At 29.1% G+C, this 26,482-nt stretch overlaps 3 protein-coding genes across 3 annotated transcripts; 2 read left to right on the plus strand and 1 right to left on the minus strand.

Moving 5' to 3' along the window:
- The first annotated feature begins 5,139 nt into the window (after positions 1–5,139).
- LOC101512546 (uncharacterized) lies at positions 5,140–10,177 on the plus strand. Its single transcript, XM_004502431.4, has 4 exons — positions 5,140–7,260; positions 7,676–7,890; positions 8,280–8,503; positions 9,016–10,177. Exons 1-4 carry the CDS (start codon positions 5,877–5,879, stop codon positions 9,809–9,811), a joined length of 2,619 nt encoding a protein of 872 aa, XP_004502488.1. The 5' UTR covers positions 5,140–5,876; the 3' UTR covers positions 9,812–10,177.
- Positions 10,178–14,644: 4,467 nt separating this feature from the next.
- LOC101512854 (protein disulfide-isomerase) lies at positions 14,645–18,026 on the plus strand. Its single transcript, XM_004502432.4, has 11 exons — positions 14,645–14,898; positions 15,347–15,377; positions 15,483–15,770; positions 15,848–16,036; positions 16,125–16,250; positions 16,534–16,671; positions 16,763–16,882; positions 17,053–17,170; positions 17,261–17,373; positions 17,476–17,697; positions 17,794–18,026. The coding sequence occupies exons 1-10, from the start codon at positions 14,714–14,716 to the stop codon at positions 17,692–17,694; spliced, it is 1,527 nt and encodes a 508-aa protein (XP_004502489.3). The 5' UTR covers positions 14,645–14,713; the 3' UTR covers positions 17,695–17,697; positions 17,794–18,026.
- Positions 18,027–24,476: 6,450 nt separating this feature from the next.
- Positions 24,477–26,482, minus strand: LOC101513181 (two-component response regulator ARR17-like). The gene is made up of 5 exons (XM_004502433.4): positions 26,060–26,482; positions 25,835–25,974; positions 25,508–25,585; positions 24,973–25,040; positions 24,477–24,857 (listed from the first exon to the last, which is right to left on the minus strand). The coding sequence occupies exons 1-5, from the start codon at positions 26,229–26,231 to the stop codon at positions 24,578–24,580; spliced, it is 738 nt and encodes a 245-aa protein (XP_004502490.1). The 5' UTR covers positions 26,232–26,482; the 3' UTR covers positions 24,477–24,577.

Genomic DNA, 26,482 nt, shown 5'->3' on the forward strand with positions numbered 1-26,482 from the left:
TTATATGTGGTATTATGAATTTTATCCCACGTGAATTTTTTTTATTATATTTGGGTGATAATTAAGATAAAATAGTAATTTTTTTATAAGTTTCGCACAATGATTATGAATTGGTATATCATTTGATAGTTTTATCATAAAGTAAAGTTTGGACACACACTCAAATTAATTTAAATGCATAAGGTGTGAAATTGTGTATATAATTTGACAAGTTCACCGTGAAGTTAAAATAATTTTATTAAAATAAAACTTAGAAAAATTCTACCATATACTACTACAATTATACTCTCCCATATTTTATACAAATTATCTATTTTACTCTTAATTTAAACTTTTCAGAATGTTCTAAAAATTTAGAGTTTGATTTTATTTTTGAAATATTTGCGTTTCAAAAAACTCAAATTTTAAATTTTTCGTAATACATTTGTGTACTAAAAAACATAAAATAGGTTTTTCGGTATACAATTTTAAAAATGATTTAGTGTTAAAAAAATTGTTTGTACCGAAAAACATAAAATCAAAATTTTTGGAATAAAAATTGTCTTTTGAAATGTTTAGAGTTTAAATTTTTTAAAATATTTTTGTGTTTTAAAAAACTCAACCTTTAAATTTTCTGAAACACATTTGTCTACTGAAAACTTAATTTAAGTTTTTTGGTAGATACTTTAACAAATTATATTTATTTTATAAAAATTTAATGTGCTGCTTTTTAAAACAAAAAAGTAAAATGGAATTTTTATTAAAATACAGAGTAAAGAGTATAATTGTAGAGGTATATAGTAAAATTTTCAAAACAACTTAGCCCGCATATAATTTTTATTAGATAGAAACATTATAAGATTATAAATGAATTATGTACATGTGGTGGGGCCTATTTAAATACAGTTTGAATTTTATTTTTCTTTTAGATCCTATCCACACAATTTAAGATTCCTTATTTAGTTGATATATTTTTTGGTGTCATGTGACACCGAGTTCTCATATCAGCAATACCACATCAAAACATACAATAGATGTTAGCCACGGAATAGAGACAAAAAAATCATAACAAAAAAATTATAAATTTTAGAGGTAAAAACAGAAAAGCAAAAAATGAAATTTTTATTTTAATTTCCAAATTCAATTATTATTCCATCATAGTAAAATAATATATTTTTTATCTATCTTTTTTCTTCTCTTTTTTTATAATAAAAATTATCGTTAAATTATTTTATTTTATTTTATTATCAATACTAGTCACAAAATATTTTTTTTCTTAAACTTAGTACATAGGTTATAACTAAAGAAATTCGTACAAATGTTACCCCACCAAGAACATTTAATAAGAGATTTACCAATAACATTTGATAAGGGATTTTTTAATATGATTGTAGGAAATTTTCAATAAGTGCCGAAACACACATGTTAGTGAGGAAGACCCATAGATCAAATTGTTGTTCCGTACGTATAGGTTGACAATTACGGCCCCTATAATACGTAATGTTAGGAAGTCAAATGCTTATTTGAAGTGATTAGGTGAAAAGCGCAAACTAAACTTATAAATTAAGGAGTAAAGCAAAGTATACTTGTCCCTACGATATAAATGAAATTTTTTAGACTGATGGTTTGTTTAAATATAAAGAAGAAAAGTTTGTCAAATAAAAGACCATTTGCATATTTGTCCAGATGGCGTATGTCTCACTAAAAAGGTTTAGAAGCTAATGGGGGCGTTAGTGTAGTAGTTAATAGAGTATGTGGCAGCAATTACCAACGACATTAATTTTCTACGCCCACACAAACTAAATGTTTGTCTGTTTGGTTAATTAATTCATGCGATCAGCTTACCAAACGAAGGCAAAACAAACATGTTTGTGTAACGTAGAAAAGTAAGTTATGTGTTCAAAAACGTGAGGTAGACAAGCTTGCGTAATATGAATGGTGTAAGTGATTAATAAACTTTAGTTTTTATTTATTTATTTACTTTAATTTAACTATTATTCATTTATTCTAAATTTTATCTATTAAAATAAAATAAAAATAATGGTCTTGGTAAGTACTAGTTAATTATGGGTTAAAAGTGTATTATACGGTAAACTATTTTACCAAATAATCTATGATCTTCTATAAATTAGAATTTACAAATTACTGAAAATATAAACTACGATTAATGTTGACTCTTGAAAATAAGCTCATGATTATCCTAATTCTCGTGTATAGTGAGACATATCGAATCAATATCAGTTAGAAAAAATCACATTTATATACATAAAATGAAATGATATTGTGTCCATACTATCTAAATTTGTTATTGTAAAAGTATAATTATATAATTATAATAGTTTATGTAATTGTTGTTTTCATTTATTATAGTACATGACACTTTTAATACTATCATTTTCTCATATATATTTTTTTTAGAAGAAACTGTAATCTATCACCATAAATAATTTACATAACTGAGAAGTTTAAATCATAAACATAACATTAAATTTAACAACATCAAAACTATTGATTAAGTTAAAGTTTATATTCTCATACTTTATATAGATTTATGATATGAATTAATATTGAAGTAATTATTTTTTATGTAAATTACACGTGAAGGAATAAAGTGTGATTATACACTATTTAAAAAGAGAGAAAAACATATGAATTTTTTTTTAACCGTTGAAGATATCACTATAGTCTCTCATATGTGTGATTTTTATAGAGTATACCTAATAAGTCCATTCATATTAATAGATATTTATAGAGTATACTTAATAGACCAATGGACTTATTTAAAGAAAAGAAGAAGAAAAAAGAATTAAGTGACTTGGGGCACTTGTCTCACTTAAGGTGTGACTAGAAGGTGTATAGAAATAAAAATAAAAATCTCTAAACAAAAATAAAGAAATTAAAATTACAAAATAGAAATAAAATTATAAGTGAGTATGCAAATTGATCTATAAAATTATAAGTGCGGATCAAATTAGTTATTGAATTTTGTGAATTGACAAATAGATATTTGGAATTCTAAAATTTCAATAAAAATAGTATTTATATAAATTTTTGTTGTTAGATATTTTAATGTAACGCTATAATTAAGTATATGATTTATCTACATTGAACCCGCATCAGTACCATCTTTTTGATTACAAATTTGTCGAGATAGATTAATTTGTGAGTAATTATAATTGTGCATGAATTAATTATGAACAAACTAGTTTGTAAAATATTTAAATTTCATCAAAAAATTAGTTCACATTGTAATGACATTGATGTGAGATAAATGTAGAGAGATGAAATATTCAATTAACATATCGTATTATAATCTATAACAATAAAATTTTAAATATAAACTATTTTAATTATTATTATATAATTTTAGATATATATTTACTAATTTGTAATTTTCATAAATTAATTTAATTAATATTTACAATTTAAATGACCAATTTATATCGACGCATTTCTTTCCATTTAAGTTGGTAGTATGTAGTTTCCCCTGTCCCGAAAGTATTAGCAAGGATTGTATGAAAAATACATACTATAAATTAAGAAAATATATTAATACTATTAAGATTGAATGATATATTCTTGTTAATTAAATCATTCTATTCACAATTTTTTTTAAAGATATTACTCAAGTAAGATTTCACTATTTTGTCTTTTATAAAAAATATCTAAGTAGAGTAGGAAATGGGGTTCATAAATTAGCTGTAACTTTAATTTTTAAAATTAACAATTTAATTATTATAGATTATCAATATAAAAAGTTATATTACTATTGCATTATAATTATTTGTCATAATAATTTTAGAAATAACTATAATAAAAATCAAATATTTTTAATAAATAATATAATAATTTTAAGTCATTAATAATATAAAAACTATTTCAGTTACTTTATATATAAATTAAATCCTACGTCTTATTGAGTAATGTAAATTTTTTAATTTAGTGCATGTTTCTTTAATTTGATTCAGGATAATATATTACTCGTGTTTAAAAATTTAACAAATACACAATGAGTATACTTATTAAAACTAGTAGGATTAAATGTATTTTAAGTCTCTATTTTGACAAAAATAAATCTCATAATCTCTATTTTTAAAATAAGTTTTTTTTTTTCTGCTATTAACTTATATTTGTGACGTTTTTTATTACTATTATTTTTTATTATGTGATATTTTTATTAATGACGTAATATTTAAAATATACTTGTGATTTTGATAAAATAAATTTTATGTCATTATTGTTATATTTAATTTTATTATTTATTTTAATTATATATTAAAATACTAAAATAAAGTAAATACAATTTTAAATATTTTAATTATTAAATAAAATAAATTTATTATATAAATATAATAAATATTAAATAGTATAAAAATGTAATAAATTTAAAATTTAAATATTTGAATATATAAATAAAATATAGCAAAATTATTTATTATATATATAAATAAAAGTAATTACAATAATAAATATTTTATTCAATTTATAAATGTGATCTAGAAGTCACCTTATTAATAAAAATGTTATATTATAAAAAATGGTGGTTGAAACCAAGACACTTTATTTTTTATAAAATAGAAAAACTTAAAAATGCATTTAAGTCAAAATATACTACCTCCATTCCGTCCATTAACATAAATAATTTATTTCAAAAAATGTATATTTTTAATTTATAATAAACTTCTTTTCGATATCAAATTACTCGGTTATTTTGAAACTCTATCATTTTGGAACGAAGGCAAAGAAAATTGAAAACCAGGGAAGAGACTGGGCGGGACAAGACTATTACATTGAAAATGATAACGTGGGACCCAACCTAGCAAGCGAGCATTTACGTCAAAACAGCATATGGTTAATGAACGCGTGGAATAAATCTAAGTTGAGGTTCGTTGAATTGAAGTAACTACGACTGTGAATGCACCCAGTTCATTCCAAACAAATTTCTCAAATAACTCTATTCCGGTCCATTAAATATTTTAATTTTATTTTAAATTTTTTATTCTTTAAAAAAAATAAAGATCCAATTTATGAAGACATGCGATAAAGGAATTGTATTCCAACTTAATAAATGAAATGGTATTTAATAAATAAATAAATAAAAGGGAAAAAAGAATAATGAATCCTAGAGAATATGAAAGACACGGTGAGTTATGCAGAGAGGGTGTTAATAGTAAAATAATGAATTGAAAGGGTCCGTTGCTGATGGCGGGTTGCAACTTGCAATTGCAAAAAAGCCTTCTCTTCTCTTGAATAATATTTCCATCAATGCAAAACACAACTCCAACAACAATTTACAGATCCCCAACATCACCAATCTCTATGTCAATTTCCCCCATTTTTTAATGACATTTCTCGATGCATTTCTTTTTTTTTAAATTTCCTTAAATCCAAATCGCAATTCTCACACTCACACTCTCCCCTGAACATCAACTCTCAAGTGAAGCCTTGGCCGTTCCTGTTCTGTTCTGAGTTCTTCTAACCTTCTCCGTCTCAGAAACGATCGATCCCATTCCATACCGATCCATCACCTTTCATCCTCAACCGTCCGATTTCTGTCTCGTGTTTTCCCTCTCATCACCAATTCTCACGCGACCTCTTCATCCCAAAAAATAATAAACACGGCCTCACGCCCATTTGACAAAAATTAAAACGCAGAACAGAGTAAATACATTTTTCCCATGCTCCCCATTCATAATTCCACAATTACCCTCATTGAAATTCCATTACACATCTCTTTTATTCACACATCATGCCTCCTTTCCCACTGCATTCACCTACATGATGACCATGACCCCCCACAAACCTAAACCACTCTCATTCTCATTCTTCTCCCTCAACAACATCATCATCATCATCAAAAAACACCTAGTTCCTGATCTCGTTAATTGTAAATTAGAATGGGCTGCGGGGGCTCCAAGGTGGAGGAGTTCCCCGTGGTAACTCTCTGCAGAGAACGAAAACAGTTTCTAAAAAACGCGTCCGAACAACGCTATGCTCTCGCCGCTGCACACCTCTCTTATTTACAATCCCTAAGAGATATCGGAAACGCTCTTCGTAAATTCTCCGATCAAGATCTCTTCCTTCCAACAACTTCGACTCCTTCTTCATCTTCGATTTCTTCCCCTGTTCTCACATTGCCTTCTCGTCAAGGTAAATCCAAAAACAGTAACAGTAACATTAACAGTAAAAACCACATTTCATCTTCTTCTTCACCTTCTCATGATGGCTCTCACTTGCATCTTTCTTCTGGATCTGAGTTAAGTTCTCCTGCTTCTCATCATGCTCACGATCATCGAACACCCGAACCTGATTCAGAACCAGAACACGAGCCACCTTCTTATTATCAAAATCCATATCCTTATCCCCATTCCCAAGATTGGACTCAACCTGGAGTTAACACTTACGCTTATTACATGAAGAAATCTGCACCTCATGGAAAATCAATGGTTTACAAAGAACCGGAGAGCCACGTGGCAGCATCTGGACAATGGACTGCTGGTTCTCCTTTACCTTATGGTTATGGTTACTCTGGTGTTAACAGTAACGCCGGCGGTGGTTTCTTTGGTTTTCCGGCGGGGCCTTCTTCATTTCCGCCGCCTCCACCTCCAGCTCCACCTTCGCCGCCGAGAGTCACTACTTGGGATTTTCTCAATTTTTTCGATTCTGTGGATAGCGGTTATTCCGGTTATGGTTATGGAAATTACGGTTTAGCGTCGAGTGCGAGTAGTCCTGATTCGAAGGAAGTGAGAGAGAGAGAAGGGATTCCTGAACTGGAAGACGAAACGGAGCAGGAAACGGTGAAGGAGATTCGTCATGAGAAGAAGAAAAAAGTGGGGGACAAGGAAGAGGTTTTTAAGGGTAGAGATTTTGGTGAAGGTACTTCAAATTCGAAGGAGGTGCCATTGCAACAAGTGAGTAGTAGTGAGGGAAGTTCCAAAACGGTGCGGTTTCATAGTAGCGACGGCGGTGGTGGTTCGATTTCTTCTCATGAAAAAACGAGTCCTGAGAGTGTTGTTTCTAAAGGGTCTCCTAGGAAGAAAGGGGTGAGTTTTGAGATTGATGGTAATGAAGATGATAATGTTACTACTGTGGAGATTGATGTTGAGTCTTCTATGTTGAGTAGTATAACTACTTTGTCTCCACATGGAACTAGGGATCTTAAAGAGGTTGTAAGGGAAATTAGAGATGAGTTTGAGATTGCTTCTAATCATGGAAAAGAGGTTGCATTTCTTCTCGAGGTTTGCAAACCACCTTATCGACCAAGGCTTGCTGCATTTAGAGGTATCAAATCTTGTTTTTTCCTTTGAGTTCTGGCTTTAGTGGTGTGCTTGTAGATTGTGATAGAAGAAATATGAGTCATGCATGTTATGGACAGTGTTTTTATTTTTTGACATTGATGAAATAGGTGAAGGTTTATTGATTACAGCTTTTAACGATAAGCTCGTTGTGATTTGCAAGCATGAGGCTATGTAGATGAAAGGCTATTGCAGTTGCAGTTTGATTTGAAGGTCAAAATAGAATGCATACTTCAAAAGCCTGAATACATGTTGTGTTTTTTTATGAGGCTTTATTGCTATTTTTGTTGAATTTGTATTTTCTATACTATCATTGACATTGAGTTTGAAATATTAATCAACTGAATTATATGAATATTACTGTTTACAGATTTAATGTCTTGCTATGTGTTTTTATGCAGCTATCTTATTGAGGATCTTGCAGATTCTTGCACCTTCTAGGTCACCTTTGAATCCGCCATCTGCCCCACCAGTACAATTTTCCTCTAGGACAATGAAATTGGCAAAAGCATACTGCGGGGAACCAGAGAAAGAGTTAAAACCTATTCCGGAAAACCTTTCATCTACATTGGAGAAACTTTATGAATGGGAAAAGAAATTGTACAAGGAAGTTAAGGTGTGAATGTGAAAGTTTTGAAATTAGTTTAAAGTTTGGATTCTTTAGCTGAAATTGTTCATGAAATTAGAAATGTTTGGTGATATTGATAACTTGATATCCATCGATCTGGTTTGCTGTGTATCCTTCTCTTTTGGAATGAAGGCTTCTAAAATTCCTATGATATAGTTACCCTTTCATACACTTATGCTGTTAGCGAGGAGAGGATATAATTTGATTTTCACAAACTCAATAACATGTACTCTTTGATGAGTTGATGACTAATTTGTCCTGCACAATCAGCATCATTTTCTATCATAAACGGCTTGTATTACTTAACTAGTACTTTACTAAATATTGTACTGTTACTTTCAAATCGGTTCTTATTTGTATTTTTACACTGTTCTCAGGATGAAGAGAGATTAAGAGCTATTTACGAGAAACAATACAAGCGATTGAAAGCATTGGATAATCGAGGAGCTGAAGCTACTAAAATAGATGCTACTGAGGCATCAATAAGAAAGTTGCTAACAAAATTAAACATTTGTATCAGAAGTGTTGAAACTATATCAGGGAGGATACAAAAATTGAGGGATGAAGAATTGCAGCCTCAGCTTGCAGCCCTAATTAACGGGTATCAAATTGCTTCACTTATTCATCTCCTATGCGTCGAAAGTTCTAACACGGGTTTAAAATTCTGATAAGAAATTACAGTCAAAGGCCATTTTTTTTAATATCATGTCAAACAGTGTAATTTAGTTTGACAATATCTTTCGTGTCTAAAGATTTTCCTGCAATGGATTATGATGTATTAATTTTTTAAAATTTCACAAGAAACCCCATAATGCAAGGTTTCACATTTTTGATATGCTTGGTTTCATGTCTGTGCATGAATTTTTATGATAGTTAATTATCCAGTTCCACTTTCTTTGGATGCATAGTAGCACCATTTTGGTCCTCCAAATATGCTTTAATGCACAGTTTTGTCCCTTCACATTTCAACTGGTTCATTAATGTCACTCCTTTGCCCATCTATGAATCATAAATCCCTAATGGAGTGTTTGAGCTTGCAAGTTATATTCCTATTAATATATGTTAATAATGTTATTTTGTTCAGAAGTGTAATGATATATTATTTGTCAGCAGATTGATAAGAATGTGGAAATTCATGCTCCAATGCCACCAGAAACAGTTCCATGCTATCATGGACAGTAAAACTCAATCTCTCAAGTTAAACACTGGTTTGCAAGGAGATGAAGGTTTGAAAGCCATTAACGAACTCGAAAGGGAGCTTCTGAATTGGTGCAGTCAGTTCAACAATTGGGTTAGGACTCAAAAATCTTATGTTGAAAATTTGAATGGGTGGCTCATAAGGTGCCTTCTTGATGAACCTGAAGAAACAGCTGATGGTGTTGTCCCTTTCTCTCCAAGTAGGATTGGAGCTCCACCAGCTTTCATAATCTGCAATGATTGGCATCAAGCAATGAATAGAATTTCCGAAAGAGGGGTGGCAGATGCTATGGGCGAATTTGCCCAAAAACTACACGAGCTATGGGAGAGACAAGATGAGGAACAAAGGCGTAAAATCAGGGCAGAGTATCTCACAGAGGATTTTGAGAAACAACTTAGAACTTTGCGCACCGAAATGGCAGGCTCGGAACATGAGCACGACAAAGTTTCAGGGAAGACTACATTGTCGAAGTTTACTTCTGATAGTGGTATTTCGCCACTGGATGATCTTAAGGTGGATTTAGACTCTATGAAGAAGAGATTGCATGAAGAGAGGGCCAAACATAAAGAAGCCGTTAAACTTGTCCGCGATGCAGCTTCTAACAGTTTACAAGGTGGTTTGATTCCCATTTTTAAGACATTAGAAAGTTTCACTTCGGAGGTGGTGAAAGCTCATGAGCAAGTCAGACTTCAAAATGCCACAGCTACGTAGTAGTGGTGATTGATTGGGGGAATTTGGAGAGTAAATGGAAGATTTAAAACTAACCACCAGTTTTGCAGCTAGAGCTAATTTTGTTATGTAGGAAAGAACCTCTTAAGACTCCCTATAGAGGTTTGATTAGATCCGGTAACGAAGGCCTTGTTGGGTGCCTAAATGTCAGGACATGGTTAATCTTGAATTCAGCTCCTGTAACACCCAATCTACAGTTAGGTAAAACTTTGTACAGAATAATTCATTTATTAATTGATTGGTTGTAGGTGATTGTATATATGCTGTTTAAAATGTCTAGGAGTTGAATCTTAGCAGGAGGAAGCAAGGGATTTTAATAGAAGTTCCAAGAATGATCTAGTTAATTAACTGAAACATGCTTTAATTTCCTGCAGTTTTGATTTCTTTTCTCATCTCTGTTACTCCTTTGTCCTGATCGAACCACCTGAACTAAGAACTTGCATCAATTTTCAAGTGATCCAATGTATTCATCTATTCGACCATTGACCTCATCTTTGAAGAATTGATCAATCCAATGGCCCATGAATTTTGATTCCATGAAACCTTGTATGTATTGATAAGAAGAAGATGATGATGAATCCTATTTGGAGAACAAGAAATAGAAAAGTGACTTTTTGTAAACCCTAATTTGGAGCTGAGCTGCTCTCTTACGTTACGATTTTATATTATTGAGTGAAAATCCTAATCACCCACAGTTAATTTTTAATATATTAGCAGTCTAGATGAAGGGTACAATTGGAAAATCCCTTTGATTTCATCCTAATCTCCTGCCATGACAGTTCCTGTATTGGGGATGTTAGGAGAGTTTTTAGGCAAAATAACCATCTCTCGTAAGTTTAAGGATCAAATTAGAAATGTTCACAATTCAAATCGACCTACAAGTTCAGAGAACTCATGACATTATATGTTCATGTATCACATTCTTATTTTAATTTTATGAAAATATCAAATCCATATTAAAATAAAGATTTAATTCTTCGAAGTATTTCTCTCTAAAATTCAACTTGCAAACATATCTTAAATTTGTTTGGAATTTGGAGAGGAATGAGGGCCTTTAGGGGGAGGGAAGTAGAGGAAAAATTATAAAAAATTTACTTTTTGAAAATGTTTTTGTAGAGAATGATAGTTAATATATTTTTAATATTGAAATTATTATAACAACGTATATTGAATTTGAAGAATTTATCAAAACTATTTGAAACTCTCTTGCGGTGCAATTTTTGAATTTCTACAAATTAGAGAGATTTTGTGTTATGAAGAAAAATAAATCTACCAAAGTCCTCATCTTCCACTCCCCTCCATTTTTTTTCTTTTCACTTTATCATTCTTTTTTTTTTCAAAGTCATTCGCCCCTTCTTCAATTCCCAAACACACCCTAAGAGAGTAGTGTTAGAGGTAACTTATAGGAGTAGTTTCTCTTTACATTCTGGTTCTACCAAGATGTATTAAGACATGAAATATATGTATTTGTGGTTAGGCATGAAACGAGTTATAACTTATTTTGTTTCTAATTAAGTGTCTTGTATGTCAACAAGTTAAGATTGAGTGTCAGAAATCCTATAAACTACTCCAACCTCTAGAAGTCGTTGGGTGGAAATGAGATAACATTCCATTGACTTTGTGATGAATTTATCTCAAATGATTTTGATTCTATTTAAGTTAATATAGATACATTGATTAAGTCAACTCACTTCATATATGATATGTTCACTAATCATTTGAGTCAATTAGCCGGACTATACTTTTAGTAAACAATGAAATTACCGATTTAGTTAGTTTCATTATCTCAAATAGGAACTCTAAGTTCACCTCAAAGTTTTGGTGAAGTTTTCATTAATCCTTAAATATTATGTTGAGTCTTAATATAACCTACTATTCACAATTCAATGTTCAAATTAAAAGGACCATTCAAATCTTAAAGGATATATTACGAACATTTGTATTAAAAGAAGAAAAAAAATTGATATAAATTCTTACTTTTGATAGAGTTTATTTATAATAATAATCATCATTCTAATATAGAAATGATATCTTACGAACCTTTTTATGATCAAAATATGAAGTTGATTGTTTAATGAAAGGAACACAAAGAGAAATTGGAGGGCATTGTGGTATTAAAATGAGAGGATTTGGATGAAAGAAAAATCAAAAGGAAAAAGAAAAACAAATTTAAGGTGTGTGTTCAAGCCTTGTAGGTGTCATATGTAAAGAGAAAGAGAGAGTGATAGATTCAACTCACATCTTACAAACATATATTTAAGCATGAGTATGAGCGTGAGAAGAATAAAATAATAATTGGAATTGAATGTAAAGATTTATACTCTTAAAAGTTAAATAAAATCAAATTGTTAGCCTTTAAAATATACTACCATTCTTTAAATGATACATTAATTAATTTCTACTCCCACTTGCTAAATAAATATACAACCTAAATAAAAATCCAATTGAATAATAGATATTTAAAGGGAAACTTTTCAATTTAGAGTATGAAATATTTTTTCTTCTACTTAAAATTATCTTCGAATTTAAAATATATCTACGTCACTAAAAGATACGGAAAATCAGCTTTAAGTTCACTTTCTAATCTCCATAGTCGATGGTGTGTTAATCTTTTCTATAAAAAAAAACTTGATTAAATAAATTGTATTTTTTTATAAAAAAATTTATGTCGTGATTAAAAGTGTACAAAAACAAGTTAGGTTGAGTTTAATGTGACTTTTATTCGATCTTAATATTCGATTAGTTACGAGTCTAATAAACATGAATAAAATATGATGTGACTGAGTTTGTCTTAAAACGAGTCGTCAACTAATAATTCCTGAAAATAAAATTTTAAAAAATAAAATAACTTATAACTAGCCACCTAAACAATTGTTAACTCATAACATTGTCATACAAAATACAAATCATTTAATCAAAACAAATAACCTATTATTTAGGGAATTTATGGATCTTTCACCACCTATTAGTCTTACTCTTTAATTAAGAGTAGTATGAAACCAACATAATAATAATAATAATAATAATAATAATAATAATAATAATAATAATAATAATAATAATAATTCAGTGTTATATTTATCACGCAACTTAAATGTGTCAAACATTTTAAATTCCACTAATTCATTTGTTAATCTTTAATTCAATTTTACTAATTTCACTCCTTTTTTCTTCTAAATACACCTAAAATAAGTTACGTAAATTAAATTAACGTATGCTAAATAAATTCAATTAACATAATTTATTTGGATGGCAAAACCAAGGGTGAACAAGCAACGCTATTTTTAATTTTTAATTTTCAATTTTCAATTTTCAATTTTCAATTTTCAATTGAAAGTCTCTTTTTTATAATTTTTTCACTAAAGTTGCATTTATAATCTTTCAATCAATTAATTCTTTAAAAGTCCGTTGATTTATTAGATATAAAAAACAAAAGACAATTCAGCGTTTAAACTTTAAGCTCTGTATTAAGAAGTTGTTTTACTAATAGGTTAAATTGTTACTTTGCTAATAAATAAAGTAAGAGGGACTACTATAAAATCTAGTTGGTCAAATCACTGATATTAAAAAATTATATTAATATTAAATTCATTGATAATTTATTCTGTCACAATAAATTGTCCATTTTTATCATTTTATATTGATTAAAAAATTATATAAATGAAAGAAAGAATAATATTTTTATTAAATTATTCTTATAAAGTGTTGATATATTTGTTACAATTAATACAAAGTCACAATGAATTAAGTGTCATATATAATATTAATTAATTAAATAATACAATTATATTAAACTAATTAGTAACACTTGTTAATTGAAGCTGTCATCATAACAGTTATTGTTGGTTTAAAAAGATGTCTAATAATTCAGAATGTTTTAGTAAAAAAAAAACTAATATTATTTAAAATTATAAAATATTAGGTATAAATATAACAAGTTTTGTAAAGAAAAAAAGACGAGTAAAATTCATAAAAAGGCCAATATTTAGTGGCAAAGAAAGTAAATGATACATATAATTTCAAATGCTAATTCTTGATCACCAGTTTAAACGTTATTTCAAATGCTAATTCAAATAATGTAAAATTTATAACTAACATATAATTTTATAATGTTGTTTTTATCTTTATTATTTTAATTAAAATAAACTATTATTAATCTATATAATAATAAATTTCTCTTATGTATATATATTTTCTATAATACATATGTTGACAAAAAATTAATTAAATAATACTAAATAAATTTAATTATTAAGATATAGAGTTTTTATTTTAACTTCAAAATATCTTAAAAGTTTGTTAATTCACACAAATTAATTTCAAATATTTTGTTATTTAACTTTTTCGAAAGACATTCAAGATCTATTATGTTAAAAAAATTAATAACTATTTATAAATATACTTTTTTTACAAATAAAAAGTATTATTAAATTTGGTCAAATTTTTTTTCTTCTTTAATATCGTTTTTTCCTTCTATTTTTTTCCTACCATTAATTAACTTATTATGCGATCAACCGATTTATAAGTTTTTAATTGATTTAATGGCTAAACTTTACTACAAAACTTGACCCTCATAAATCACATTTAACGGAAAGAAAAAATTAAAAGAGAAAAAAAAAAAGTAGTATGACAAGAGTGTGACAAGTAAGGGTCCTATGGAGTAGAGCCACGTAAGAAACAGTGTCGACGTGGCGACTAGAGATTCGCTGGTTGTTCAAAACTAGAGCACACAAAATCTAAAAATATCTAAAAAACCGATCGCTGACGTGTCGTCAACACTGTTTTTTCTGTATGCTCTTTCTACTCCCACACACTTTCTCCCTACATAAAACCCCTCTCATTCCTTTGTTCTTCGAAATCCCTAAAATTTCAAAACATTCTACAATGGCTAAAACCGTTTCGATTTTGTTCCTCTTTGGATTATCGCTCTCTCTCCTTGTGCTGCTTCCTTCTCAGATCTCCGCTGAGGAATCTGAGGCAAAGGAATATGTCCTTACATTGGACAACTCTAACTTCCATGACACTGTTAGCAAGCACGATTTCATCGTTGTTGAGTTTTACGCACCTTGGTATATGATTTGATTCTACCATTTGCTTATGTTCTTTTTCGTTTTTGTTAATGTTCGATTCAGCTTTTGTTGTTACGATCTGTTGCATTTGCTTTCACTTTGTTATAGATCTTACTTTTACTAATTTCCTGTTAGAATTTTGTGTTTATCCTGATGTTGATCTAGGTTTAATTTTTATGAAGATTTCGATTTTTGTACTAATTTCAACGATTAGAGATCATTTCTTTTTTAATCAATTAGTCAATTTTTTTTATTCAGCTTATATTTGTTGCATGCGTTTCACTATGGCTGATTTTTGTTAATACTGTATTTTCGGTGATGGAATGTGTTTGAATCTAGTTCATATTGACCAATTATTAACATTATTGCATTGCATTTTTCTGATGGTAATTGTTTTTTTGGAAAAGTTCTGATAGTAATTATTAATTTGGTTTCTATTTTTTTCCAGGTGTGGCCACTGTAAGAACCTTGCACCTGAGGTGATTTGTTTTCCTTTTTTTTTCTTTAACTATTTTGGTTTTTCTCTAAAGTTCAATTTGTTGGATTAAACGAATGCTGATTTTGAATCATGTTTATTTATGCAGTATGAAAAAGCTGCTTCTATCTTGAGCAGCCATAATCCTCCAATTTTTTTGGCTAAAGTTGATGCCAATGAGGAGAAGAACAAAGAAATCGCTACACAGTATGAAGTTAAGGGATTCCCAACAATTAAAATTTTGAGAAATGGTGGAAAGAAAATTCAAGATTACAAAGGTCCCCGTGAAGCTGATGGTATTGTCGAATATGTGAAGAAACAAAGCGGTCCTGCATCAACAGAAATTAAATCTGCTGATGATGCTAGTGCTTTTATTGGTGAAAAGAGTGTTGTTATTGTAAGTATTCGACCATTGTACTTTTGCTTTATTTTTAGTCACACTGGCTTTTAATCTTATTTTTCCCATGTTTTCAGGTCGGCGTTTTCCCTAAATTCTCTGGTGAGGAGTTTGATAAGTTCATCGCAGTAGCCGAGAAGTTGCGTTCTGATTATGACTTTGGTCATACTCTGGATGCCAAACACCTCCCAAGGGGAGATTCATCAGTGTCTGGCCCTGTTGTTAGGTTATTTAAGCCATTTGACGAGCTCTTTGTAGACTCCAAGGTATTTTTTATTTCTGCAGATTGACTGTTACGTGTTACATATTTTGATTTTTTTTATTTGGCTGTTTAAAACTCTTTCATGCTTGTAGGATTTCAATGTTGAAGCACTAGAAAAATTCATTGAAGAATCCAGCATCCCCGTTGTGACTGTCTTTAACAATGACCCAAGCAATCACCCTTATGTTTCAAAATTCTTTAACTCTCCCAATGCAAAGGTAATGTGCTATTTAAGTCATTTTTGTTCCTCCAATGCTAAACTGGATGATTTGTCTTTGTTATACTTTAGTAGAAGTGTATTATATATATATGTTTTTGAGTCCAAACATCTATTGATGTCTTTGCCTGAATTAACCATTTTGTATTTCAAAGAATTTTACAAACCTTGCTTGCATTCACCACATTTCCTGGTCCAAAACACGTGATATTCCTTTTGCCATTGTTTTGGGTCTATTTGATCCTGTTTCTGAGAAACCTAAATTAAGGTTTTAAAATTGGCAGGCAATGTTGTTCCTCAACTTCAGTGCTGAAGGTGCTGAACCTATCAAATCAAAATACAGTGAAGTTGCTGAGCAATACAAACAACAGGGAGTAAGCTTTCTTGTGGGAGATGTTGAGGCCAGTCAAGGTGCCTTCCAGGTTTGTATTAAAGTATTTAATATTTAAATATTTTGAAGTTATTTTTTGCTTAATGTTAATATTGGACATTGTGAATGACTTTTCTTGGCAGTACTTTGGACTCAAGGAAGACCAAGTACCTCTAATTATTGTTCAGAATACTGATGGGAAGAAATTTTTCAAACCCAATTTGGAAGCTGATGATGTTCCAACTTGGTTGAAGGCATACAAGGTATAGCTCATTTCTCTTAGTAGCTTACTTTGGTTGGCTGCTTTAATTTTCTACCTTTATTTCTAGCAGGATATATCGATTTTGTAAACTCTTTCATTTAAGATGTTGAATTATGTTATTACAAATGTTTTTCTTTAAGAATGTAAATTTTATCATATTTTCTTTTTCAGGAGGGAACTCTTGCACCATTTGTCAAGTCTGAGCCTATTCCTGAAACTAACAACGAGCCTGTTAAAGTGGTAGTTGGGAAAACTCTAGAGGACATAGTTTTCAACTCTGGGAAGAATGGTATACATTGTTGCCTTTTTCGTTGGCTTTATTCCATGAATGTCAGAGTTAGACTAATATAATTACTAACGTGAACTATACACCTTGCAGTTTTGCTTGAATTTTATGCTCCTTGGTGTGGACATTGCAAACAGTTGGCTCCAATTTTGGATGAAGTTGCCGTCTCATACCAAAGTGATGCTGATGTTGTTATTGCAAAACTTGTAAGATATGAGTCTACTTTTGCCTTCGAGGATTGTACTAATATGTCTAGTTTTAGTATTTTTTGTTTTGGCTACTTAATTCATGTTTGGTGCCGCTTCCAGGATGCTACTGCCAATGATGTCCCTAGCGAAACCTTTGTGGTTCAAGGCTATCCAACATTGTACTTCAGGTCAGCCAGTGGAAAACTATCACAATACGATGGTGACAGGACAAAGGAAGCCATCATAGAATTTATCGAAAAGAGCCGGGATAAACCTGCTGCAGCTGCTGCTGCTGCTGCCGCTCAGCAAGAAGTAGAACAACCAAAGGATGAGCTTTGAAAGGTAACTGTCATTAGATCATTCTTTGGTGCCTAACTTTATTCTAATGGTATAAAACTTATACAAAATTTCTCATTCATGTTTTTATTCTCTTTGCAGGAAAGGAGTTGTTCCTCTTTGAGAATATAGGCACACAGTTTTACCTGCGGTCTCTACAACTGTTTTGCATCTCAGAATCAGAAGTTAGGAAATCTTAGTGCCAATCTATATTTTGTTTTTCATTTTAGCTTTTCAGTTACCTCTTATGTAATGTAATACTAAATAATAATGGGAGTTTTGGCGAGTTTCTGTAACAAAACCAATTCGAGATAAATTAGTTTTTTTGGACAAAATTTAAGTGTTATTGCACATCATTCATAACCAACATCGTAAGACAACTTATATCTTCTTTACAATTTTAAAAGTTTGTCATATATGGCAACTACATGGGTTTCGTTCTTAAAGAATTCTCCAAACAATTATACTTATCAATTACTATGATATCCACTGTCTTCTTTAAATCTAGCTTGAAGTTTACACGGTTAAAATCCAAAAGTCCTGTGAATAGTGTACATAACAAAAGTCTTCTTTGTTTCAATATTTGAATGAAATAAATTTTAGACTCTAATATCTTTCTTAATCTTAATCTGGTCAAATCGGATGAGTTGTGAATTTTTTAAAGACGAGATAAAATAAAGACAAACCAAATTGGTCTCAAGACAAGTTATTAATATTGTTTTACGAACTCTAAATTACTAAGTTAGTGATCTGATTGGTAATTTTAGAATTGTATGAATAACTGAGAGGCAATCTGAATCCGATTATTTTTTCCACGTTGTTCTTATTTTTATGACATCAAGTCAGATCTAATCAATTGCTTACAAACCAAAACAGGTTCGCCATATAAACCGGTCTTATACACTGTACTTAGTACCATGACCCGCCACTAAAAAATTCTCATGGGGCTTCTACGTGTCCATTGAAGTGTAAAACATGATCTATCTTTGAGTGTCCAGATCCAAGTTAAATTAGTTGATGCTCCTGAGCCCTGCTTGCTCTCTCCGTTTCTCAAAACGAATGATGTAAATCTAGTAACTGAAACCTATGTGTATGAAACTAATTTTGATGAAATATTTATCATTCTTTATGTTCCTTTTTTTTACTCAATTCTTTTTGTTCCTTGGTGACAGTGCGAAACAATTTTTTGTAAAATACTATTTTTTTCAATTTGTGGCTTAAGAGTTTATAGTTATACTATACGACTTATAGTCTATATATAGCGGGCAGGTCATAATTTTTTACTACACATTTTTGAAAAGCTTATTTTATAAAAAAAAAAAAATTCAACCTTTGGGCAATTTCTAAAATATTTTAGATATTACTATGTAAAATTAGCCCCGCGTCATTAATGGCCGAGTCTCACCACGTAGAGTTTTTAAATGGTACGGCGTTCACGTGGCAAATGATTCCGTGTTATAATTTTAATAAATTATAAAATAGAAAAAGTGATTTAAATAACTAAACACTTAAAATATGGATAACCACAACACAACTCAATTTAATCAAAATCTTAAAAGGTGTGTTTGGTACAACTAAGAGGAGAAAAGATGTTTTAATAGAGAAGAGGGAACATAAGATAAGGAAAATAAAGATATATTTGGTTTAAAAGAGAAGAGGAGAAATATTTTAATGTTTTTGTGTTTGTTTCAAGTAGATGATGAATTTTAAATAATTTTTTTTTTATTTTCTTGGTTCCCTCTTTACCCATACAACTTTCCCTAAAGTCAAAGTAAAGCAAAATGAGTTATATGATAGATTTTGGCCACTTCTCGGTGGTGGGATTCTATTTATAAAAATAATTTTATTTATAAAATACATTGATTATATGATTTAAAATTACATTAATATACATCACAATATCTATATCAATTAACATATTTATTAATATATGTTATTTTAGGTCTAGTCGAAATTTATTATAAATAATTAGCATATATCAAACCACAATTATTCTAATGATTTATTTAATTTAGTTTTCACGTCAAAATTAATAATTACCTATTTTTTAATTTTTTTAAATATAAATATTTGTTTCTTATAAAATTTATCTATCTTCATACTTTCAATTAAATTTATATGTAAAATTTTTCTCAAAAGCATATGCCGTATCATAATTTTACTTTTGAGATAATCATTCTATACTCATCCACATAAATATACTTTAAAAGTCACAAGGGGACGAGAGAAGTAAGTGACTCGTGATAGACGGGGAGAGGAGATAAGAGAAGTAAGGGTAGTATATTTAGAAATAAGATAGGAAGAATATAAAAAGAAGATAGAGATAAACATATAATGTAATTACTTGCGTTCTGCATATGTTTAAACTCATGTATTTTTTTATAAAAAAAATAGTATTTTTTTTAAAAACCATTCGACATTTTGGGGTGGCCGTAGGCATCTTATGTCTCATCGAAACTACGCCCCTTCCACCTCCATTCGCCTGTTAAAAAGTAAACCAAACACAAAAACTTACAAATATTTTCTCATCACCCACTAGACACGCCCAAGATTTGAGTAGTTGTTTGGTGGAAGGAGAAATGGCTCGTCAGAGGTTGTTGAAATGGTGTGATGCTAAACTAAACCTTCATTTTTCTCCGTATTTTCTCAAAGGATAGAGAAAATGTTGATTCCTCTTGTTTGGTACAAGCGAGGAAGATAGAAGAGACAAAAATAATAGATTTAATTACAATTTTAGGTCATCTATTTTTATTGATTCACGAAATTGGTCCCTTTATTTTAAAAGTCGACAGTTTTAGTTTCTTCTTCTGAATTTTTAACTAAAAAATAATGAATGACGTGAGATATTTTAAATAATGTGACATATGATACGATAATGTAAAATGATTAACACTCATGTAATTAGAATAAAACGCAGTAAAAATTTAGCTTTCAATTTTAATTTTTTTACTGTGAATAATCAATGCATCAAAATGGTTCTACATCATATAATTGTATGTTATGTCATCAAATATATGTTAGTTCCACATTTTTTTAATTCAAAAATCAAATGAATGAACTAAAACTGTCAACTTTTAAAGTAAAAAAACTATTTTCGCGAATTAATAAGAAATAGAAAGAATGAAACTGCAATTAAACCAAAATAATAATATTGGACCAAGTACTCTTTCTTTCTCCTCATATCAGTAAAGAAACATGAGATATATTGTTGTTGATATTTGTTTTCCTTTTAAACTCTTTGATATGTACAACTTTTTTTTAATGATGTTTTACATTACATATATTTCGTTTTTCACAATGAACTCATTTAATTATAATTAAACTATTAAAATTATTAGTTAAATTAATTAATAGTTAAATTCAGTTTATAATAAACTCATATAAGAATTTGTGTTAATCTATTAATTAATTAAATTTAAATAATAAATAGTTTTGTGAGCATTTTAGTTTCAAGGGCAACTCGTATTTTAAAAAATAATCAACATTTTTTTTAATTTATTTATTTTCTTTTTCTCTTTTATCAAATAATATTTTTTTTTTCTCACATATTTATCTCTTCACACACTCTTTTCTATCTATTTTTTTTTTTTTCTCTTTATAACCAATCTCACCCTAAAATTATTTTGATGGTAAAGATGGTTTTGTGGTTGGTGGATTTTAGAAGATAACATATTGATGATATAATTTTAGGGTTATTGGTGAAGCCATTCTTTGTGAATTTGTGATCCATATGGTGATGGAGCAAGGATAGAGCTTGTTTCGCGAATATGGTCGCAAATGTATTAGGACATCAGCGATATCATTAAGATTTTGTTAGAAAATTTGGAGGGGAGTAAGGGAGGATTTTGAATGAAGGTGAAAATAAAAAGATTTTTTTTTTATATTTTTAAAAATGTATTTTGTAGAGAATGTATATAATTAATATATTTTTAATTTATAGAATATTATAATAATATAAAAATGATTTAAAGAATTTATCTAATTTTTCTAAATTCTTCTCTATTACAATATTTAAGTTTACCTAAAATAAGAAGATTTTGTATTATGAATGAAAATAAGCTAAACTCTCTTTTACCAAAGCTCTTAGTTCCTTTCATTTTTCCAAAGTCCTCCCTAACAAAAAAAAAAAAAAACCTAAAATAATTTATAAAATAAGTAGTGACCTTATGCAATAACCAACAATACAAAATAGTTTCTTTATCTCTTCATAGGTTCATAGGGTCTTTGGTTACCCATATTTAGTTTGTTCTAATATATCTTATAATTTTTTAAATCATTTTAGTGGGTTCACTTGCCACGTATTTACTATGTCATTAAAAAAATCTATATGACGAGACCTAGTCAAATTTTCATCCATCAATTTAATGTCATAGACTAATTAAGCTAATTGCTATTATTTGAAAGACTAAATATACCAATTTTATATGAATAAACTATATATATTTAGTCATTTTAATATTGTAATAAATAATTTTAATATTTTTAAGGAGACGAAATTAACTTGACATTGTTATTATGTGTAATAACTCATTTTCAACATTTTATTCAACAATCCAACCATTAAATTTTAAAGTGCTTATCATATAAATGCGCAAAATAAAAATTGAAAGTTTTATTACCAATCAAAATATATAAAACATAAATTTACCACAAGTTTTTTTTGACTTAGTCATCATCTCATCTATACTTCTCTTTTGTCGTTGTTTTCTTTATTATAGAAGATGAATAATTTAGGAATTTTTGTGTGTCTAAAATCACTCATCTACATCATTTTTCTTCTATAATTTTACCTAAATTAGTTATTTTCACATCAATCAACTTTTTCTTTATTTTTTTTATATCTCGTCAATTAAGCGTGACGTTGTTTAGTTTTCCTATCTCTTTATAGTTTTCATTTTATACAGATTTACTGTGAACCCGTACATATTCAACGTCATCAACATTATATAGAAACATAGACATGGATATTTCAGTTACTTTAAATTTGTCAAATTTCTAGGCATTTTTATGTTTTATACTATTAACATCTTATGAGTTTGTTTGCAATTTTTTTTTTTTTTATCAAATTTTATGTTTTCGATCGATGTACTATTTTAATTTGAATGATTGAATATATTTTTTAAGTAAAAAAAAAAAAACATAAAATTACCATCTTCAATAAATAAGTCATACCAAGGTAACATCATTCCAATAAATAAAAACAAAATTTTACCATCTTAAAAAACAATCTAGCTCTAACCGCTGACACCACCATCGACAACCACCTTCGACCACCACTATCACCACCTCCTACAACTAATCATCTCAGACCATTATCACCCCACCACCAACTTCAAACAACCATCTCTTATCACCAACCACCCACATTCAATCACCAGCAACAACACCATTACCGGCCGTCATCTTCGACACTTGTCACCACTGATCTCTATCCATTCCCGCCACCGCCACCGCCAATGTCCACCATAGCAATCATTGCATTATGATCAAACCTTTAAGTAATCAACAGTCTCTTTTGATTGTTGTTGATACTTTCGACGATCGACTATTATTAAAATAGTTATATTCTACAACCACCATTTTTAACATCTATTACGAAAATTATTATAATTAAATAAATTATAATTTTATAATATTTGAATTATTTTAAAATATTTAAAATTTAGTATGATTTTTTTTTTAATTATTTTTATGTGTCAATATTTTTTATATTTGATAAATTTATATGAGATATGGTAAAGAGAATATTTCAATTCAAATAATATAAGAATTGAAACTCAATTTATAATTGAAATTAAGAGTTGAAAATTGAAAAATAAAATTATTTTTAATTTTAAAAAATTTTAAAGCAAAAAACCAAAAATCATCCCGGACCAAAACTAAATAATCAATTATTAAAGTATAATCAAGATGATCAAAATAGAAACAAAATGAAAATAATTTTAAAGAAGACAATTTAGTTTTTTAAGGCAAAAATACATATTAAGTTTTATTTTATTTTTATTTAGTTTTTTTTTTAAGTTTTAATTGAATCATTTAAATTAGATTGTATTTGTAAAATTGACTTTTATGTTATCATTTTATTTGCATAAATGTCATATTTTTTGTAATTCAGTGAAATAAAATCAGGCGGCGCTTAAATGTTGGCGTGACAAATCCAAATTAGCAACAACAACAAAAATAATTAACAAATCCAAATTAGCAAAAAAAAAAATAATAATTAATTGATTTTTATAAAATAAAACTAAGGTTCTTCTTCAATAAAAACACATTACTGTTCAACCCCTTCTTTGTCTTTTGCTTCTTCTCAATCATTATCATTTTCGTCAAATCAATTACCATCACATTACATATGTCATTTCAGGTACATATGTTCAGGATTAGGCGAGAGAAGAAGAAGAAGAAGAAGATTGGAAGACATAAATAATCATAGAAAATCCATGTTCTTAATAAGGTCGGTTATTCTTTTAAGTTGTCAAATATGTGTCAGACTGATTTTAAGATGGCAATGTTTACATAGATTAAGTAAGATTTTTATTTTTTATATATATACCAAGCAAATTAATTAAAAGGAGTAGTAAATAATTTTGATACATCGTGAATATAAAAATTTTTATGTCGATAATAAATTAAAACTATATTTATATATATAACTTTAGTGAATTGAATAATTGTTATGATATTAATTGACAGTAATTTTTAAATAGTTTGAGAAATAATAGTGAATAATGTTTTTGTTGATTATAATAGTGAATAATATTAGTAAGCAAAGCACATTGATTAAGTTGAGGAGAAAAGCATAATTAGAATTTAGAAGCATAATCATAAAGTCATAAACTAAATAATGTGCAACAAGAAGCACTGTTTGTACTGTTTTTTTCTTTACTTACACCACTGCCAACCCTTTCATTTTGGGCCTTGATCTCTCTGGAGGCTCAGTAGACATGGCCTTCCTTTTGCTAATACTGTTACTGTTAGTACTGTTATCGTTATTGTTCATGCTGATGCTCATGAGATCATCATTGTCAGAATCTGTTGAACTGTTTGCTGATTCTTGTTCATCACAAGAATTCTCAACTGATTTAACAAAGTAAGGCTGAAGTTTCTGCAAATCTGATAACTGAAGAGGCTTAATTAGAAACTCCTCTGCCCCTTCTTCTAAGCACCTATATATATATATCAGCAAATTAATTAATTTCTTAATTACTTAACTTAATGTCGTTGCACACATTGCAGAAACATAGTTTTAAATTGCACAAAATTGTAGAAAAGAAAACATACATGCTAACTATGGAAGGTACATTTTCTGAAGACATGATCACAACTGGAACATCTTTACAAGAAGATCCCTGCAGTGCAATAAGCATTATCAAAAAGAAGAAAAAAATAGAAAAACAAAAAGAATATATGAATAGGAATAAAAGAAAAGAAAAAGCTAAAGCATACACAGATCCTGAAATCTCAAACTTTTCCTTTTTCTTTCTATCTCAATTTTTTTACTGAAATTTGAAGGATTTAATTATCATAATAAGAAATATGAAACAAAACAATTGAAGTAAACATCTATTACCGGTTCCTTTATACTCTGCAAGTGAATAATAAATTATAAATCCACTTTGGTTTACTTCAACAAAAATTTGTCAATTTTTTGAGTTCAAAGATGTGGCTAGCTAATAAATGAACGAAAATTAGTTGTAAAAAAATGATTAGTGTGAGTAAATGCATTGCATCATATATCTATTGATTCATGTTGAAAAAGAGAGAGGGAATTTAGGGAAGATGTCGGGTAAAAAGATGAATAAAGTCATGTATATACCTTGAGTCGTTTAAGTAAATCATAGCCATTCATTCCAGGCATGCAATAGTCTGTCATGATCAAATTCACTTTGCTTCCCTGCAATACAGTAGTCACTATGAATTACCAAAGAGTTATATACAAATTCAATGCTGAATATACTAAAACCTTTCCGTACCCTTTTTTATATTTTAATAGCAGCAGACACACCGTTCTGCACTGAAAAACTTTATAGTACTTTTCTAGGAAAGTTTTATTTTCCATTCAATTGTATTTTAATGCATGCTGATTAATTCTATAAACGAGAACACCTTCATTATGCAAAAGTAGTAAAATTAAGATAATTACCTCTTGCAGCTGTAATGGTTGAGGAGGAGAAGATGATTCTAATAAAGAGTTTGTTGTGGAATTATTATTATTTTGAAGTACTTGTTCATCAATGAGTCCAAGATATTTCAAAGCCTTATCACCAGAGTCCACACATGTAACTGTGTTAATTAATTTGAAAAATCAAACACAATTGTATAATAAATGAAATAATTATTGAGAACAGAAAATGGTATATATATATACCTTTGCATGAAGAACCTGCAATAAGAAGCCTCTCTAAAAGCTTTCTATCAGTGAGACTGTCATCTACTGCCAACACATGAAAATGGTGTTGTTGCTGTAATAGTATTTTTCTACTATCCACAACCTCCATATTATCAGAGTTTAGAATAAGATTGCTCATCTCTGAATACATGATCGAGTAATACCTTGTTCAAGTATATATTATATAGCAGTATTGAGAGAGAGAGAGATGGAATGTAATTATCTTGAAATAGCTTTTCTTTATTTCTTTCTACAAGTGGGTGGTGCATGAGAGAAAAAAACTACTAGTCCTGTAGTGACACAGTGTAATGGATATGTGTTTGTTTTCAATTTCACGCTCAGATTAGATCTTGTCCCTAGATTCTCTCCACCGCGTTTCGTACAACTTTTTTCTCTCTCTTT

This window comes from Cicer arietinum, chromosome 5, assembly GCF_000331145.2.
Source record: "Cicer arietinum cultivar CDC Frontier isolate Library 1 chromosome 5, Cicar.CDCFrontier_v2.0, whole genome shotgun sequence".
Classification (NCBI taxonomy): Eukaryota; Viridiplantae; Streptophyta; class Magnoliopsida; order Fabales; family Fabaceae; genus Cicer; species Cicer arietinum.

Coding starts and splice junctions, on each gene's coding strand:
- LOC101513181 (XM_004502433.4), bottom strand. CDS start 26,231: ATGTATTCAGAGATGAGCAATCTTATTCTAAACTCTGATAATATGGAG. Junction 25,586..25,834: donor AACCATTACAGCTGCAAGAG/GTAATTATCTTA, acceptor ACTGTATTGCAG/GGAAGCAAAGTGAATTTGAT. Junction 24,858..24,972: donor GTACCTTCCATAGTTAGCAT/GTATGTTTTCTT, acceptor ATATATATATAG/GTGCTTAGAAGAAGGGGCAG.
- LOC101512546 (XM_004502431.4), top strand. CDS start 5,877: ATGGGCTGCGGGGGCTCCAAGGTGGAGGAGTTCCCCGTGGTAACTCTC. Junction 7,261..7,675: donor AAGGCTTGCTGCATTTAGAG/GTATCAAATCTT, acceptor GTTTTTATGCAG/CTATCTTATTGAGGATCTTG. Junction 8,504..9,015: donor CTTGCAGCCCTAATTAACGG/GTATCAAATTGC, acceptor ATTTGTCAGCAG/ATTGATAAGAATGTGGAAAT.
- LOC101512854 (XM_004502432.4), top strand. CDS start 14,714: ATGGCTAAAACCGTTTCGATTTTGTTCCTCTTTGGATTATCGCTCTCT. Junction 16,672..16,762: donor CCAGTCAAGGTGCCTTCCAG/GTTTGTATTAAA, acceptor TTTTCTTGGCAG/TACTTTGGACTCAAGGAAGA. Junction 17,374..17,475: donor ATGTTGTTATTGCAAAACTT/GTAAGATATGAG, acceptor TGCCGCTTCCAG/GATGCTACTGCCAATGATGT.